The 13,599-nt window shown below is 35.5% G+C and overlaps 1 protein-coding gene across 1 annotated transcript in view; it reads left to right on the top strand.

Moving 5' to 3' along the window:
- The window catches only part of IL1RAPL1 (interleukin 1 receptor accessory protein like 1), a 741,179-nt gene that overhangs the window by 374,959 nt on the left and 352,621 nt on the right, over window positions 1–13,599 (top strand). Inside the window, exons 3-4 of the mRNA XM_081327132.1 lie at window positions 7,841–8,027; window positions 10,244–10,397. Of these exons, the coding sequence (XP_081183258.1) occupies window positions 7,841–8,027; window positions 10,244–10,397 (341 nt within the window). The remainder of the gene's footprint in view (window positions 1–7,840; window positions 8,028–10,243; window positions 10,398–13,599) is intronic.

Raw genomic sequence — 13,599 nt, 5'->3', positions numbered from 1 at the left:
CAGTCCTTGCAGGCGTCGCACTCTATCATGAAGCGGGTTACATCGTAGGGCAGCCAGGCAGCGGAAAGAAGCAGGCAGGCAGGGCGCGGAGGTCCGGAGACCTGCCGACGTTTGGGGAGGTTTGGGGAGGTGCGCGCGCACCTCCCCAAACCTCCCCAAACTTTGGCATGTCTCCGGACGGCGGCGGCTTGGGAGAGGTGCGCGCAATCCCGGAAGCACCGAAGCCTCGGCCGCGCGCAAGTCCTCGGTAAGTTCTTTTTTTTGTTCACTGGAGTATAAGCCGAAGTGGATTTTTTCAGCCCAAAAAGTGGGCTGAAAAATTCGGCTTATACTCAAGTATATACGGTATATATATATATATATATATATATATATATATATATATATATATATATATATATATATATATATATATATATATATATATATATATATATATATATATATATATATATATATATATATATATATACATACATACACACACACACACACACACACTTAGTAATGAAATATATATACATATATACTTAGTAATGTCCATACGTGAATTTGACAAAATAGTTTATGTCAACCCAAATTTGATGAAACAGTATATATACTATCTCATAACGTGCTACAAGACTTCTGTTTTGGCCTATAAAATTTAAAGAGAGAATAACAAATTCACAATTTGTTTTTAAGTTGTTTTGTAAATATGTGAAGTGAGTAATGTCTATATACTATTATACAAACATGAACTGTGATTAATTAAAGTATTTCCCATTTTAAAGAAAATATAAATTTTAATATAAATTTTATCTTATTGATACCCAGTAGACATATATATAGGATAGATCTAGTTATCATGGCTTATCTTGCTTCTGAGTGTTCTTATGTAAACGTATGTAGAGAGGCTCCAATCAAAACTCATAGCATAACATTCCTCAAAATTTTCTTATAAATTTATTGTTTGTTTTACACAGATCTTTATTTCTACAGATCTGTACAACATGTCTTTTGTTCTTTTAGTTTGTTCAAAAAATGAAATGATAATCAATTTGTAGTATTGCCCATGTGAATTCAAATCATGATATGTCTACAGTTGAAAGATTACAGCTAGTCCTTGCTTAGTGACTGGTTATTCAATGATCATTCAAAGTTACAATGGACCCCCAAAAAGATACTGCTGACCCATCCTTGAATTATGATTTCCCCTCTACATAAACAAGCACATGGTCATGTGAATACATTTTGGGTGCTTGGCAATTTGTTTGCATATATAACTGGTTGCAATGTCGAGTGACCACAATTTATAGCATTTTTTCCTGATTTCATTTTTTTTAATTCAGGAGAATAGATTCACCTAATGACCACATGGTTTTTTTAATGACCACATGATTTACTAAATGACCACTTTGACCTGCTTTATCACTGGCATAAAAGTGGTCATAAAATGAGTCAGGTCACATGGTGACCTGCTTAATTGCCACAATAACTTACAACAAAATTTCTGAGCTCAGTTGTGGTGGATAAGGAGGAATAAATGTAATCTATTTGTGTCTATGTTGAGTGTGTTATCTATTTACTGATTTGTTGATTTACTGGTTTGTTTATTTTTCTTATACAGTTGCCCATAAAAGACACAATTCTGGCTCACAATAGTAGTATTAACAAACACAATGAAAACAAAAATGCGGTTCCACAACACTTTGGCTTCTTCAGACTCAATCCACACCCTATCTCAGTGCCTTTTAGTAAGGAAATAGTTTCCTATGCTTTGTTTTTCGCCTGTTTGAAGTGACACGACACTGGGATGTCTCAGATTTTACAGGAGTCAGGATGGGCCCATTATGGCAGCAACAAGACTTCCTGTTGCATACTATAAAATATTCCATCATCTACAGATTGTGGGGAAAATTGCATTTTAAAATTTGGGGTTTACCTTTTAAGACTAGCCATAAGCCTTCATTTGAAGGTGGCAAGTTGGACATCTAACAAGATCCTATGTGCAATTGTAAGATTGCAGTTACTGAAGCCTAATAATGCTGTTGTCTGAATTGTTTGTATAGATCAATGAGAACTTATGCCAATCTAGACTTTCTGTATTGAATAAAAGTGAATTAAGCTCAGGGAAGAAGAAAATTAGTGGATAGTATCAAAAGCTATAAGAACAGAATGTATTGAAAAGTAAGTAGCGCTGGTTAAGTGATCGCTTCCAACACAGACAAGCATTGCTAACAACAAGAATCAGTTATATAAAATATTATGATCAACAATTTGGGTAAAACAGAAAATGACAACAGCACAAACTCTGGGGGAAAATGAACTTAAATAGTACCTAATGGCAGGGCTTTTTTTTCTCATAGAACGCTCAGAACGGTGTTCTGGCACCTTTTTTTGCAAAAAAAAAAAAGCTCCCTCTATTGGCTTTAGGAGTAGGCAATCTTGGTTCTTTTTTATGACTCGTAGACTTCAACTCCCAGAAATCCGGAGCCAGCCACACTGAGGGGAAAGAGAAAGGTTTCCAAGCTGAGCCATGCTGGCTCAGGAATTCTGGGAGTTGAAGTCTTTGAGTCATGAAAGAGCCAAGGTTGCCTACCCTGCACTAGAGGAGGACATTAAAATTATTTACAAGGTTGCTTCTTTAGGATCTAAACTTTTAGAATCTAAAACAGCTAATTAAAAAAAGCCAACAGGAAAGAAACTCACATTTTTCATCTGCTTCTGTCTTTTGGAAGGTAAAATTAAATAACAAAATAATCTTTTTCCTATGTTAACATCTCTGCAATGAAATCAATAAAGGTATCAGGAAAGAAATGAAAAACATTTTTCTCAATGTAATATGTCTAATTTAGCTGATGCTAGAAAAAAAGAGTATCTTTTGTACATACACGATTACAACTAAACCACTTTAAATTAAACAATTCTTAAGAATGAAATATTCTTGATTTGGACTTTACTTTTACTGTTTGGACTGTTGTGTGTTTTGAAAAATAGATTATTTAGAATCTAGTTATTTTGCACTTCAGTCTAAATAATTAACCTAGTATATACATAACAATATATGATGTTTTCCATGGTGAGCTTAACATCAATAACAACATTTATTAAAAAGGCTAAAATAATTTCTGGTGGTATTATCTGTACATTAAAATTTTGTTCAGTCACAATCTTTCACTGAGCAATGTTGCACAGGCAAGTTGTCTGCAGTGAAGGCAGGAACTTTGCACCCCTCCCTGATGCCCAACTACACCATCTCAACTAGGTAAGATATTATTTGCAAATAGGATGGCAATAAACAATTTAGACTGCATTTATATCAGGGCTTTTGAACTTTTTCAGAAATTGTACCACTTTTAGGACATGACAATATTCAAGCACCAACAGTGCTTAACAAGGTGTCAAAAACTTGATGACTAAAAAAGGGGGGGGGTATTTTGGGTTTCATTGGTTAGATTCATTTATTGTTATAGAAATGGCTAGTTTATAATATTATAGAAAAGCAGAAAGTTGAGGTTCAATGTTAATGCTTCCTTCTACTCCTGTAACAGAGGAAGTCAGAAGTCAGTGTCTTTTCTTTTTCCCTTCTCCCCCTCACTTTTCCCTTTTTCTCTCACCCTTCACTCGTAAAAGCCCCCCCCACTCACTCACACTTTGCTCACAAAAGCTTCCAGTCGCTCTCACTCACTCCTCCATCTCTTTCAAAGGTACCTCATTCAGTCTCTTCCCCATACCATCTCTTTCAAAGGCCTCTTGCTCACTCGCTCACTTACTGCCCCATTGCTTCCAAATGCCATTTGCTTGTTCACTCACTCACTTACTGCGTCGCTTCCAAATGCTTCCATATGCCACTTGCTCACTCATTTACTGCATTTGAAAGCGATGGGACAGTAAGTGAATGAGTGCTGGTGCCGTAGGCCATCAGCTGTTTGGTGCCAGAGACCACTGCCATGAGTAACACAGCTCTGGGTCGGGGTTCGGAGCAGCTCTGGGGGGCCCAGCATGGGCCACGGCATGGCAACTGCGGGGAGGGGAATCCCCACATCAGCTGTGGGGAGGGGAATGTGGCTCCAAGCAGCAGGGGCAGCGATGCAAAGGATGGGCAGCGATGCCGTAGCAAGACACCAGCATCACTCCCAGTGACAGCACCTCTGAGTTCCGGCACCTTTTTTTTTTTTTAAGAAAAAAAGCACTGCCTAATGGCAATGACAGTGACACAAAATGATCTTTCTTGAGAAAAGGATTTTATAATCTTCTTGCATTAATTGCTGCTTTCTTCCCTTCCCAATTCTTTTGCCAGGGGCATCAGTGAGAACTTGGCCTCTGTTGATGTTTTAAAGTAGTAGCAATAGAAGCAGTATTTTGTGACTGCATTCTAATTCAAAAGCCATCAAAATAGAGTTGCCAACAATATCAAGCTATTCTTCTTCTAAGAGAACTGGATACTGTGGGACAAAAATACCTTTGTGATACATTTAGAAGTCTTAATAATTCCCTTTCCCTGAAATCTTTTATTTCAGCCATTGTGTTACATTATCAGTGTAATAAATAAATTTAATCAAATGTAATTATTGTATAATTAATCTCTGAGCATAGATAGTCCATACTAGATTTCTGATCTGCCTCCGTATATTAAAATTGAGTGTATTTTTGTGACACATTTGAAATTTTTAAACAGTAACTTTATCCTGTAATTTTTATCCTATGATAGAGCCCTGTTAACAATAAATATTGGAACATAGCTTAGCATTTAAGACAGTTGTCCTATTATACATTAATATTGATAGTGAATAGAAGTTCTACCATATTAATTGTTTCTTCCTCAATTTATAAACATGGGCTGGATGAACTTCTGTTGCTTTAGTAATGGTACAATATTGAGAAGGGCACCGACTGTGAGGTTTGTACCAATTTTTAGTACACAATGAAAAACCTACAGGGAGTTTCCATTTGGATTGTAACCACTTGAATCAGAGCCTCCAATTAGCAGGAGAAAAATTGCTCATAATGATTCTTAATTTATTAAGCGCTACATGTTGTAACCATATTGTTCAGAAAATTGGATAAAATTATAAGAAGATTAATACATGTATCTTTTACTCTTCCCCAGAAACCTATTTACTTTGGTATGAAGTGAATTCAAGCGTGTAAATTTTTAGATAGGATCCAAGCGTATAAATTTGCATCAATATTTAAATATCCACAAGGATTTAAATTTGCTAATATCCTAATCTGTCTGCAACTACAACTGTGTATAATGGCAGATCTCAAACATTAAGATGTTTCTAACCAACTTTTTTTTTAATTTTGACTTTGGGTGGGCTATAAACCCTTGATCTGTGACCACAATTGAGTCCAAAGTTTGTGTTGCTAAGCGAGACATTTGCTGAGTGAGTTTTGCTCCATTTTGTGATCTTTCTTGCTACATTTGCTTAGTGAATCACTGCAGTTGTTAAATTAGCAACTTGGTTGTTATATGAATCTGGCTTCCCCATTGACTTTGCTTGTCAGAAAGTCGCAGTAGCTGATGACCCCAAGGCAATGCAGCCATCATAAATATGAGTCAATTGCTAAGTGTCTGAATTTTGACCACACGACCATGCTGCAATAGACCTAAGTGTGAAAAATATTCATAAGTTACTTTTTTCAGTGTTGTTGTAACTTTGAACAGTTACTAAATGAACTGTTGTAAGTGGAGGACTACCTGTAGTGAACATCAGAAGCTTACCCCAATGCAAGTGGAAGAGAAAGCATGATTTTTATCTGACACAAATCATATAATCTGTAAATCTATCAGCAAATTAAATTCATTCTACAATATTCAATACACCCGAGCAGAATGGACAAGGGGTTTCGTAGAAATAAATACATTTCAGTATTTTATTTCCTCCTGCTTAACCAGTTCCCATAAGACATATGATAAATGATTTCCTCTGATAGCGTAAAATGACAGTGACAATCACACATACAGTAATAGCAACTGTATTGATTCTCAGGTTAGATAACGTGCCTCTAAATAGTTTGATCCTCTAACATTCATTTTTCTACAACAAACCAAAAGAGAACACTCCACTTTGCAGTAGGATTCCACAGAGCATATTCAGATAGGAAATAAGGCACATTTGAAGGTTGTTACAAAGAGAAAGATTTTCATGATTTCAGTGTTGTTTGACATTGCCTATTCTCAAAGGGGGGGAGGGGAGAGGGAAGGCTATTATCTCCAGATATTATTGATAAGTACAAATGCTACTGTATCATTTCCTTTATAGACATTTCCTTATCTCCTAAAATCAAGATCTAGTGATCCTTTTTCACTTATGTTTTCTATTTGTTCGAACAAGCCGGCCTGGCCTGATGGGGGATGGGTTGGGATTTTATTCTTGTTGTAAATATATTTACCCATTGTTTTAGCTTGGGCATTTTGTTTAATTCTTTTTTAACTTTTGTATCTTTGTACTTTTATATGTTTGCCCTGTTCACCGCCCTGAGTCCTTCGGGAGAAGGGTGGTATACAAATAAAATTATTATTATTATTATTAATATTATTTATTTCACAAATTGTAAATATCATTGTATTGTCTTTCTTGATGAATCAAACATACAAATTGCAAACTATCTAAACAGATCGTGTATGAGAGAATATAAATGCACTTTATGTGTATTCATGCTTAGAAACATCCAAACAGATTGGATGCTGGTTCAGCAAAAAGAGTCATATGCTTTCTTAAACCACCCAGGCAAAACAAAACAAAACTGAAATAAAATACTTCCCCTATGCATTTCTATTCATAAGATTTCAGCACCATCTAACCAAGACACACTTTTCCAGTTTCTCTGTGAATATAATGAAACTGCCTAAGTAGGAGAAAAAGGTCACCTAGAACATAAAATACGGAAGTTTTGACTGTGTTCTTATTTATATTACCAGAAAGTGCTGTATACTTAAGTCACTTCAGCAGAATGGTTGAAAGTAAAGAGGTACAGGAATATAATAAATGAGTAGGTGTCTTTTTTATATGGCTGCAATTTACATTGGCTGATATTAAGCAAGTCACTCTGTTATTGAGGCACTCTGAGAGTGAGATGGGTGGTAGCTAAATTTAAATAAATAAATAAATATTTATAGGGAACATGTCTTACAATTATTCATCCAAAAAATAATGTAACAAATAGATGAATTATGGTGCAAAGTTTTCATGGTGCAAAGTTTTAGGAATTTGGGAGGGTTAAAATATATTGCTACAAACTGATTAGTTCAGCTGTAAGGATTTGTAGTGGTAGTTGTTGATCAGCAGAGGAACTGTAATGTAGTGGGTCCGACGCAAGGAAGAGACGCCAGCCGGAGTACAGGTTCAGCTCTTTATTGAAGGGTCCGTACTGGCGAACAAGGGCTACCTGGCCTCCTTATATACCTGGCCAGGTAGGTAGCTAGCCAATGGGGTTGGCCCTAGGTTTCCTGCCAAAACTAGGTTTTCCCGTCAAACCGTCCAGGCCAACACCCCCTAGTGGCCGCTGTTATGCAGGTGACCTGTACCTGGATACATAACAGGAACATTAAGAGGTTAATACTGATTAGTAAATAACTAGCTTTATAAATTTACTCTCTCCGTGCAGGAACCTGTCTTGCCATAATTAGAAAATAATTAGAATTAAGGAAATTTTGAGGTGTAATACTTTTTGCAAAGTAAATGAAATGTACTAATTCTTCTAAATTAAATACGAATTGAAAATTAGATGTCCCCCCATTTTACTGTACTGATGAAGATTCTTCTTGTGCTTAAAAAAGCATTACTGCATTTAGGGAAATTAATGATGTTTTTAACCATTTTTTTATTATTTGTATTTTGTTCCATGGCAGAAACTCAACCTACTGTATGAAGGTTTCCATTTCACTGACAGTGGGTGAAAATGATACTGGTCTGTGCTACAATTCAAAGATGAAATATTTAGAAAAGGCTGAACTTAGCAAAAGCAAAGAAATTTCATGCCCCGACATACAGGATTTTTTAATACCATATAGAGAGCCAGAAATCTTATGGTATAAGGTAAGAAATGTTAAAAATCTTGAACAAAATATTACATGTCTTGTTTTGCTCCATTTCTAGTATCTGAATTTTTCTTATAGATAGTATGCACAGCTTCATCAGATTTTGAAAAATGTAATTAAAAAAAGGTTAACTTAAAAATGGGGGGGGGAACCAGAAGCAAGGTGATATTTGACGGACAAATTTCTAAATGCAGTAGATCATTTTCTGGCTTCTGAAAATAAACTTTCTCTGTTTATATTTTCAATTTTATACATAGCTGCTGCATTCTTTATATATTACAAAATATGGCAACGTTCTGTTATTCGGGAATTAGATAGTAGACACTTTCATAATACACAGCGATATACAGTAGTTTTTTAAAAACCTCAGTGTATAGTTCTAACAAGACAGTTATGTACATAAATGAAAAAGAAATAAAATATGAATAAAATAAATCATAATTTAGGTTTTAAAAGTGAGGTTGCAAAGGTGGACAGTGATATTCTGTTTTAATAAGTAACATCTCAGGCAATGGCTCCTGTAGAAGGTTATTAATACTGTACTATAAAAAAAACTAAAATGTTTATTTTATTTATTTTTATTTTTATTACATTTATGTCCTGCCCTTCTCTGAAGACTCAGGGCGGCTTACAAGCTTAGCAGTAGCCTTCATTCTATGTATATGCCTGCTTGTTAGGGCTTTCACACACACCCCAAGCGGCATTATTACAAAGTCAGCTTATTGCCCCCAACAATCTGGGTCCTCATTTTACCTACCTCGGAAGGATGGAAGGCTGAGTCAACCTTGAGCCTGGTGGGATGCGTACCTGCACTAATTGCAGGCAGCTGGTGTTACTTAAGGAGGCATTAGCCCACTGCTCCACCAAGGCTCATTTTTGTTGCACCCACAACGTGCCCGACCCATAAATGAATGTGTCACCCTCTTTAAGTATATTCTTTTATCCAATTGCCATCTCCAAAGAAAGCTATTTTCTATGGAAGAGGAAACAGTGACATCTTTTAAGGTTAGGATTAGGGCTAGGACAGACTAGAAGAAAAACCCGAGAAGCAGATATGAACCAGAGCAGCAGCAGAAGGGCCACTAAAAAAAGGATCATGCAAACAGCTTCAGCATGGAAGAATCAGCCATGGAAACTTAAGCAACTTAAGAACAATGTAGCAGCCAATAACTATTTTATAAATGCCTATAGTATAGATTATGCTTCATGCATTTCCTCTTCCTTCCTTCCGGACCTTCCATGGTTCTTCTTTCCCAATCATTGGTTTACGTATTCCCTTTTTTAATACTCCACACCTCTGATCTAGTAGACAGTAATGCAAAAGCAAATATAGCGGCTGGATAGCGTAGTGGTCAGAGCACTGCCTCTTGTCACAGGATGTCTTAATTATTGATGAAACATGTCGTACCCATGAAAAAGAGGCCAACTTTTTTCCCTAATTGTTCTCCGCATGTCTGAGTTGTTGTTTTTTTTCCCATTTTTTAATTAATGAGGTATTTGTGTTCATTTTATTGCTATATTTTCCGGACATGTTACATTTTTTTTTCCACGACATTAAAGCATTCCTGGATGTTTCATTTAATCCTATTGTGGGGTGGGAAGCCCTAGTTGAATATCTTTCTCTTGCCTTTATAGCAACGTAAGAAGCCAGAGAGAGGAAGCCTCTACAGAAATGTTTGTGTAATAAAAGACAAAGGATTTGAGTGCACCCATACCACCCCATTCCATCAATGAGAAATATTCTTCTCAAAGATATTTTAAAATACCTGTGTGTTTCACAGGATTAAGGGTCTACCAGTAGGAGAAAGAGTGTTTTTTTCCACAAGGATATATGAAGCAATTATTACATTTCCATGAAGCAGTTTTTCTATTTCTATTTCAGTGTTATAAGGATTTGGTTCCAGGGGAGAAAAGTTTGTTCCAAAGTTCATGAGTATGGTAGTTGAGAATTGGTGAAAAAGAAAAAGAGGAATAAGTCCTTATGTGGATGGATATATTTTTCTTCTAAATGTGTTTGAGGAAAAAGTGTTCCAAAGGTTCTAAATACAGTATGATCTAAAATAGTTTCCTGACAAGCAATGCAATGAACTTTGTACTGTTTTGAGACTTTTTTTAAAAAAGCTTTTAAGATTACAGGTTTTGAATGAAACTGATGTGTCAAATAAAAAATACAAGGGCTTTACTTACTAAAATACTGTAATTATCTTCGCACAGGAATGCCAAGTCACAACCTGGAGACCAAGCATTTTGTTCAAAAAGGATACTCTTGTTATCCGGGAGGTCACAGAAGATGACATTGGAAATTACACTTGTGAATTAAAGTATGGTCTCTTTTCTGTCAGAAGAACCACAGAATTAACGGTTACAGGTAATTAGAGGTTTTAAGCGTATATTTTTGTTTTAGATCACAGCCACTTTTCTTTTCTTTTTTTAACATTTGTAGCCAGATATTTTCCTTATTACTTACTTACTTATTTATTTATTTATTTATTTATTTATTTATTTATTTATTTATTTATTTATTTATTTATTTTTTAGATAACAAAGCAAAGAAGAGGTGCAAATTATGGTTAGTTTTGTACATGAGTTCAATCTCTTCTGTTGTGTAAATTCAAAGTTATTGTCACATGTTAGCCATAAGAAAAAGATTTTCCTTTTCTCTTTGCATTTTAAAAAAAAAACAGTCAGGAGATTGTGATACTAAAGAAACCAATCTGATGTTGAATTTGATAACAGCAGCACGGTTACTGGTGGGACAATACTGGAAGAAGGATAGTTTGCCTACTATAGAAGAATGGGTACTTAAAGTATCGAATCTTGCAGAAATGTCTAAGATTTCTGCTTATTTGAAGGATCATTCACAAGAAAGATATATATCAGTTTGGAGAAGATGGGTAGATTATATTCAGAATAAATACGGGACTAAAAAGTTCCACTTAGCTTATGAGTAGATTTTAGAGGGATATTGGTATTAATTTTAGTATTAGTATTGATTATATTTTTGTTTAAGTTATTATTATTATTATTATTATTATTATTATTATTATTATTATTATTATTATTATTATGTTTTTAATAATTTGAATGTATCTATGTTAAAAAAGGGACGCGGTGGCTCAGTGGGTTAGGACGCTGAGCTTGTCGATCGGAAGGTCGGCAGTTTGGCGGGTCGAATCCCGAGTGCCGCGTAACAGAGTGAGCGCCTGTTACTCGTCCCAGCTTCTGCCAACCTAGCAGTTCGAAAGCACGTAAAAATGCAAGTAGAAAAATAGGGACCACTACGGTGGGAAGGTAACAGCGTTCCGTGCGCCTTTGGCGTCTAGTCATGCCGGCCACATGACCACGGAGATGTCCTCGGACAAGCGCTGGCTCTTCGGCTTTGAAATGGAGATGAGCACCGGCCCCTAGAGTCGGAAACGACTAGCACGCATGTGCGGGGGAACCTTTACCTTTACCTTATCTATGTTAAAGGGGAGTTAAAGCACATTATGAATTTGGTTAATTTTTTAATGGATAATTTTAGTTAGAATATGATTATTATATCTATAACCCTGTATTCAGCTCTGGGAAGTGGGGGTGGTGTTTTGGGGCGGGTTTTGGGGATATGTATTGTAAAAAATTTTTGTAAAACTCTTTAATAAAATAAAAAATAAAAAAGTCAGGAGGCAGCCAAGAAGTGTTGTCTTCTTGACTATTCTACAGTCTTATTGTAGCTTGTGACTACAGCTTGCTGTTCCCATTTCTCTTTTTTTTAAAGTTTTATTTTATTCAAATACAAATAATACAAACATAACGCATATAAATCTAAATAAAAAACAGTATATATTTATAAAAAATAAAAATACTACAGTGCACCCACCCCCCTGGAGACCATTTTTATTACCTATATTTCTTTTCATATAACAACCAACAATATACAATGTATTTCAATTGTGGCCTTATCCCCTCCAAAACAGCATATATTCTTGAGCAGGTTTATTCCCTTTGCTTTCCACCAAGACTGTTTTTATAAAATCATCCCATATTTCATTATACTTATTTACTTTAATCACCCCTTTTTTAAATTTAATTTCTGTTGTTCATTTATCATTTATTGCCATATTCCATATTTCATTATACCACTCATTTCTCTGAATATCCCAATTCCGTCTCCAATATTTAACCATCATTAATCTAGCTGCCATTATCAAATTTACAATCAATTCCTTTTTTGCTTCATTTATATCTCGTTTTCCCACCAGTAACAGTAATGCGATCCTCGGTGACATATCTAAATTTACCTTCAAAAGTTCTCTAATTTCCCTAAACACCATGTCCCATATCTTTTGTGCGGTATCACAATCCCACCACATATGTTTATATGTTCCAATCTCTTTCTCACACTGCAGCAAATATTTGTATATTTAACATCTATTTGATTTAATTTGTTTGGTGTTAGGTACCACCTCCATATCACTTTATATCCATTTTCCTTAACTCTAACTGACATATTCTTATATACTCTTCTGTTCCAAATATTTTTCCAATCTTTATCGTTTATTTCTCCTAAATCTGTTTCCCAGATTAATTTTAAACCTTTTGCCTGATCTTCTAGTTCAGTTAATATTTTACCAATTCTTCCTTTACCTATATATTCTTCATTTTCCTCACTTTCTTTTATAATCATTTCAAATTTTGTTAACTGTCTATCTTTTTTTCTTCCATTTTTATCCATTTCTCTAACTGTAATGAATTCAACCAATTTGGGCCTCCAGGAGAGGGGTGGGAAAGAGGAGCCATCCCTGCACGGACTTTGATCACCCACTCCACCTCCCTTGACCATCATTACCCTTAATTTCTACACCCAAACATATATTGTAAAATTGCAAATACTTATACACTTTCTCTACAAGGAACTTTTATCTCCTGTTGCTTCATCCAACTTCCCTTTCTCCTGTAGATATTTATTGATGATTCTGTGCTCCCTTAATTTCTCCATTGGCTCCTCCTTTGTTTCAACTCTGTAAAACCTTCCACCATAAGAAAATCTCAGAAAAACTGGATAACCCCAGCTGTAGTTAATGTTATTTTTCTTCAATATTTGACAAACCTGATGCATCTCTTTCCTCCATTGTAAAGTCTCATTGCATAAATCTGGAAAAACGTGCATCTGATGCCCCCCAAACATTATAGATGACATGTTTTGCAATTTGCGCATCAATTGTTCTTTTTTTGCATATGAGCAGAGTCGCACCACAATATCTCTCAGCAATTTTCTTCCCAACCTTTTTGGACTATGTGTTGCAACAATATAATATCTTGTAAAGGGGACATCTGGGAGGATCGAGGTAGCCCAATCCAGTACTGCTTGAATCAATTTTGCTTCATTTTATTCACTTTTCTCCGTTTATCGACATATACGTAAATTTGATCGGCGCTGACGATCACATATCTCAATCAAATCCTTTTTCACCTGATGCATCATAGTTGTCTGACTCTTTAACACCTTATCATGTTCTCCCATCTGAGTCTTCACTTCTGTAATATTTTGTGTCATATCCTGACTTTGTTTCGCCAGATCTATTATTCTT

The sequence above is a fragment of the Vipera berus genome, assembly GCF_964194415.1.
Source record: "Vipera berus genome assembly, chromosome: 4".
In the NCBI taxonomy this organism is placed as follows: domain Eukaryota; kingdom Metazoa; phylum Chordata; class Lepidosauria; order Squamata; family Viperidae; genus Vipera; species Vipera berus.
This window is presented reverse-complemented; position numbering and strand designations above follow the sequence as displayed.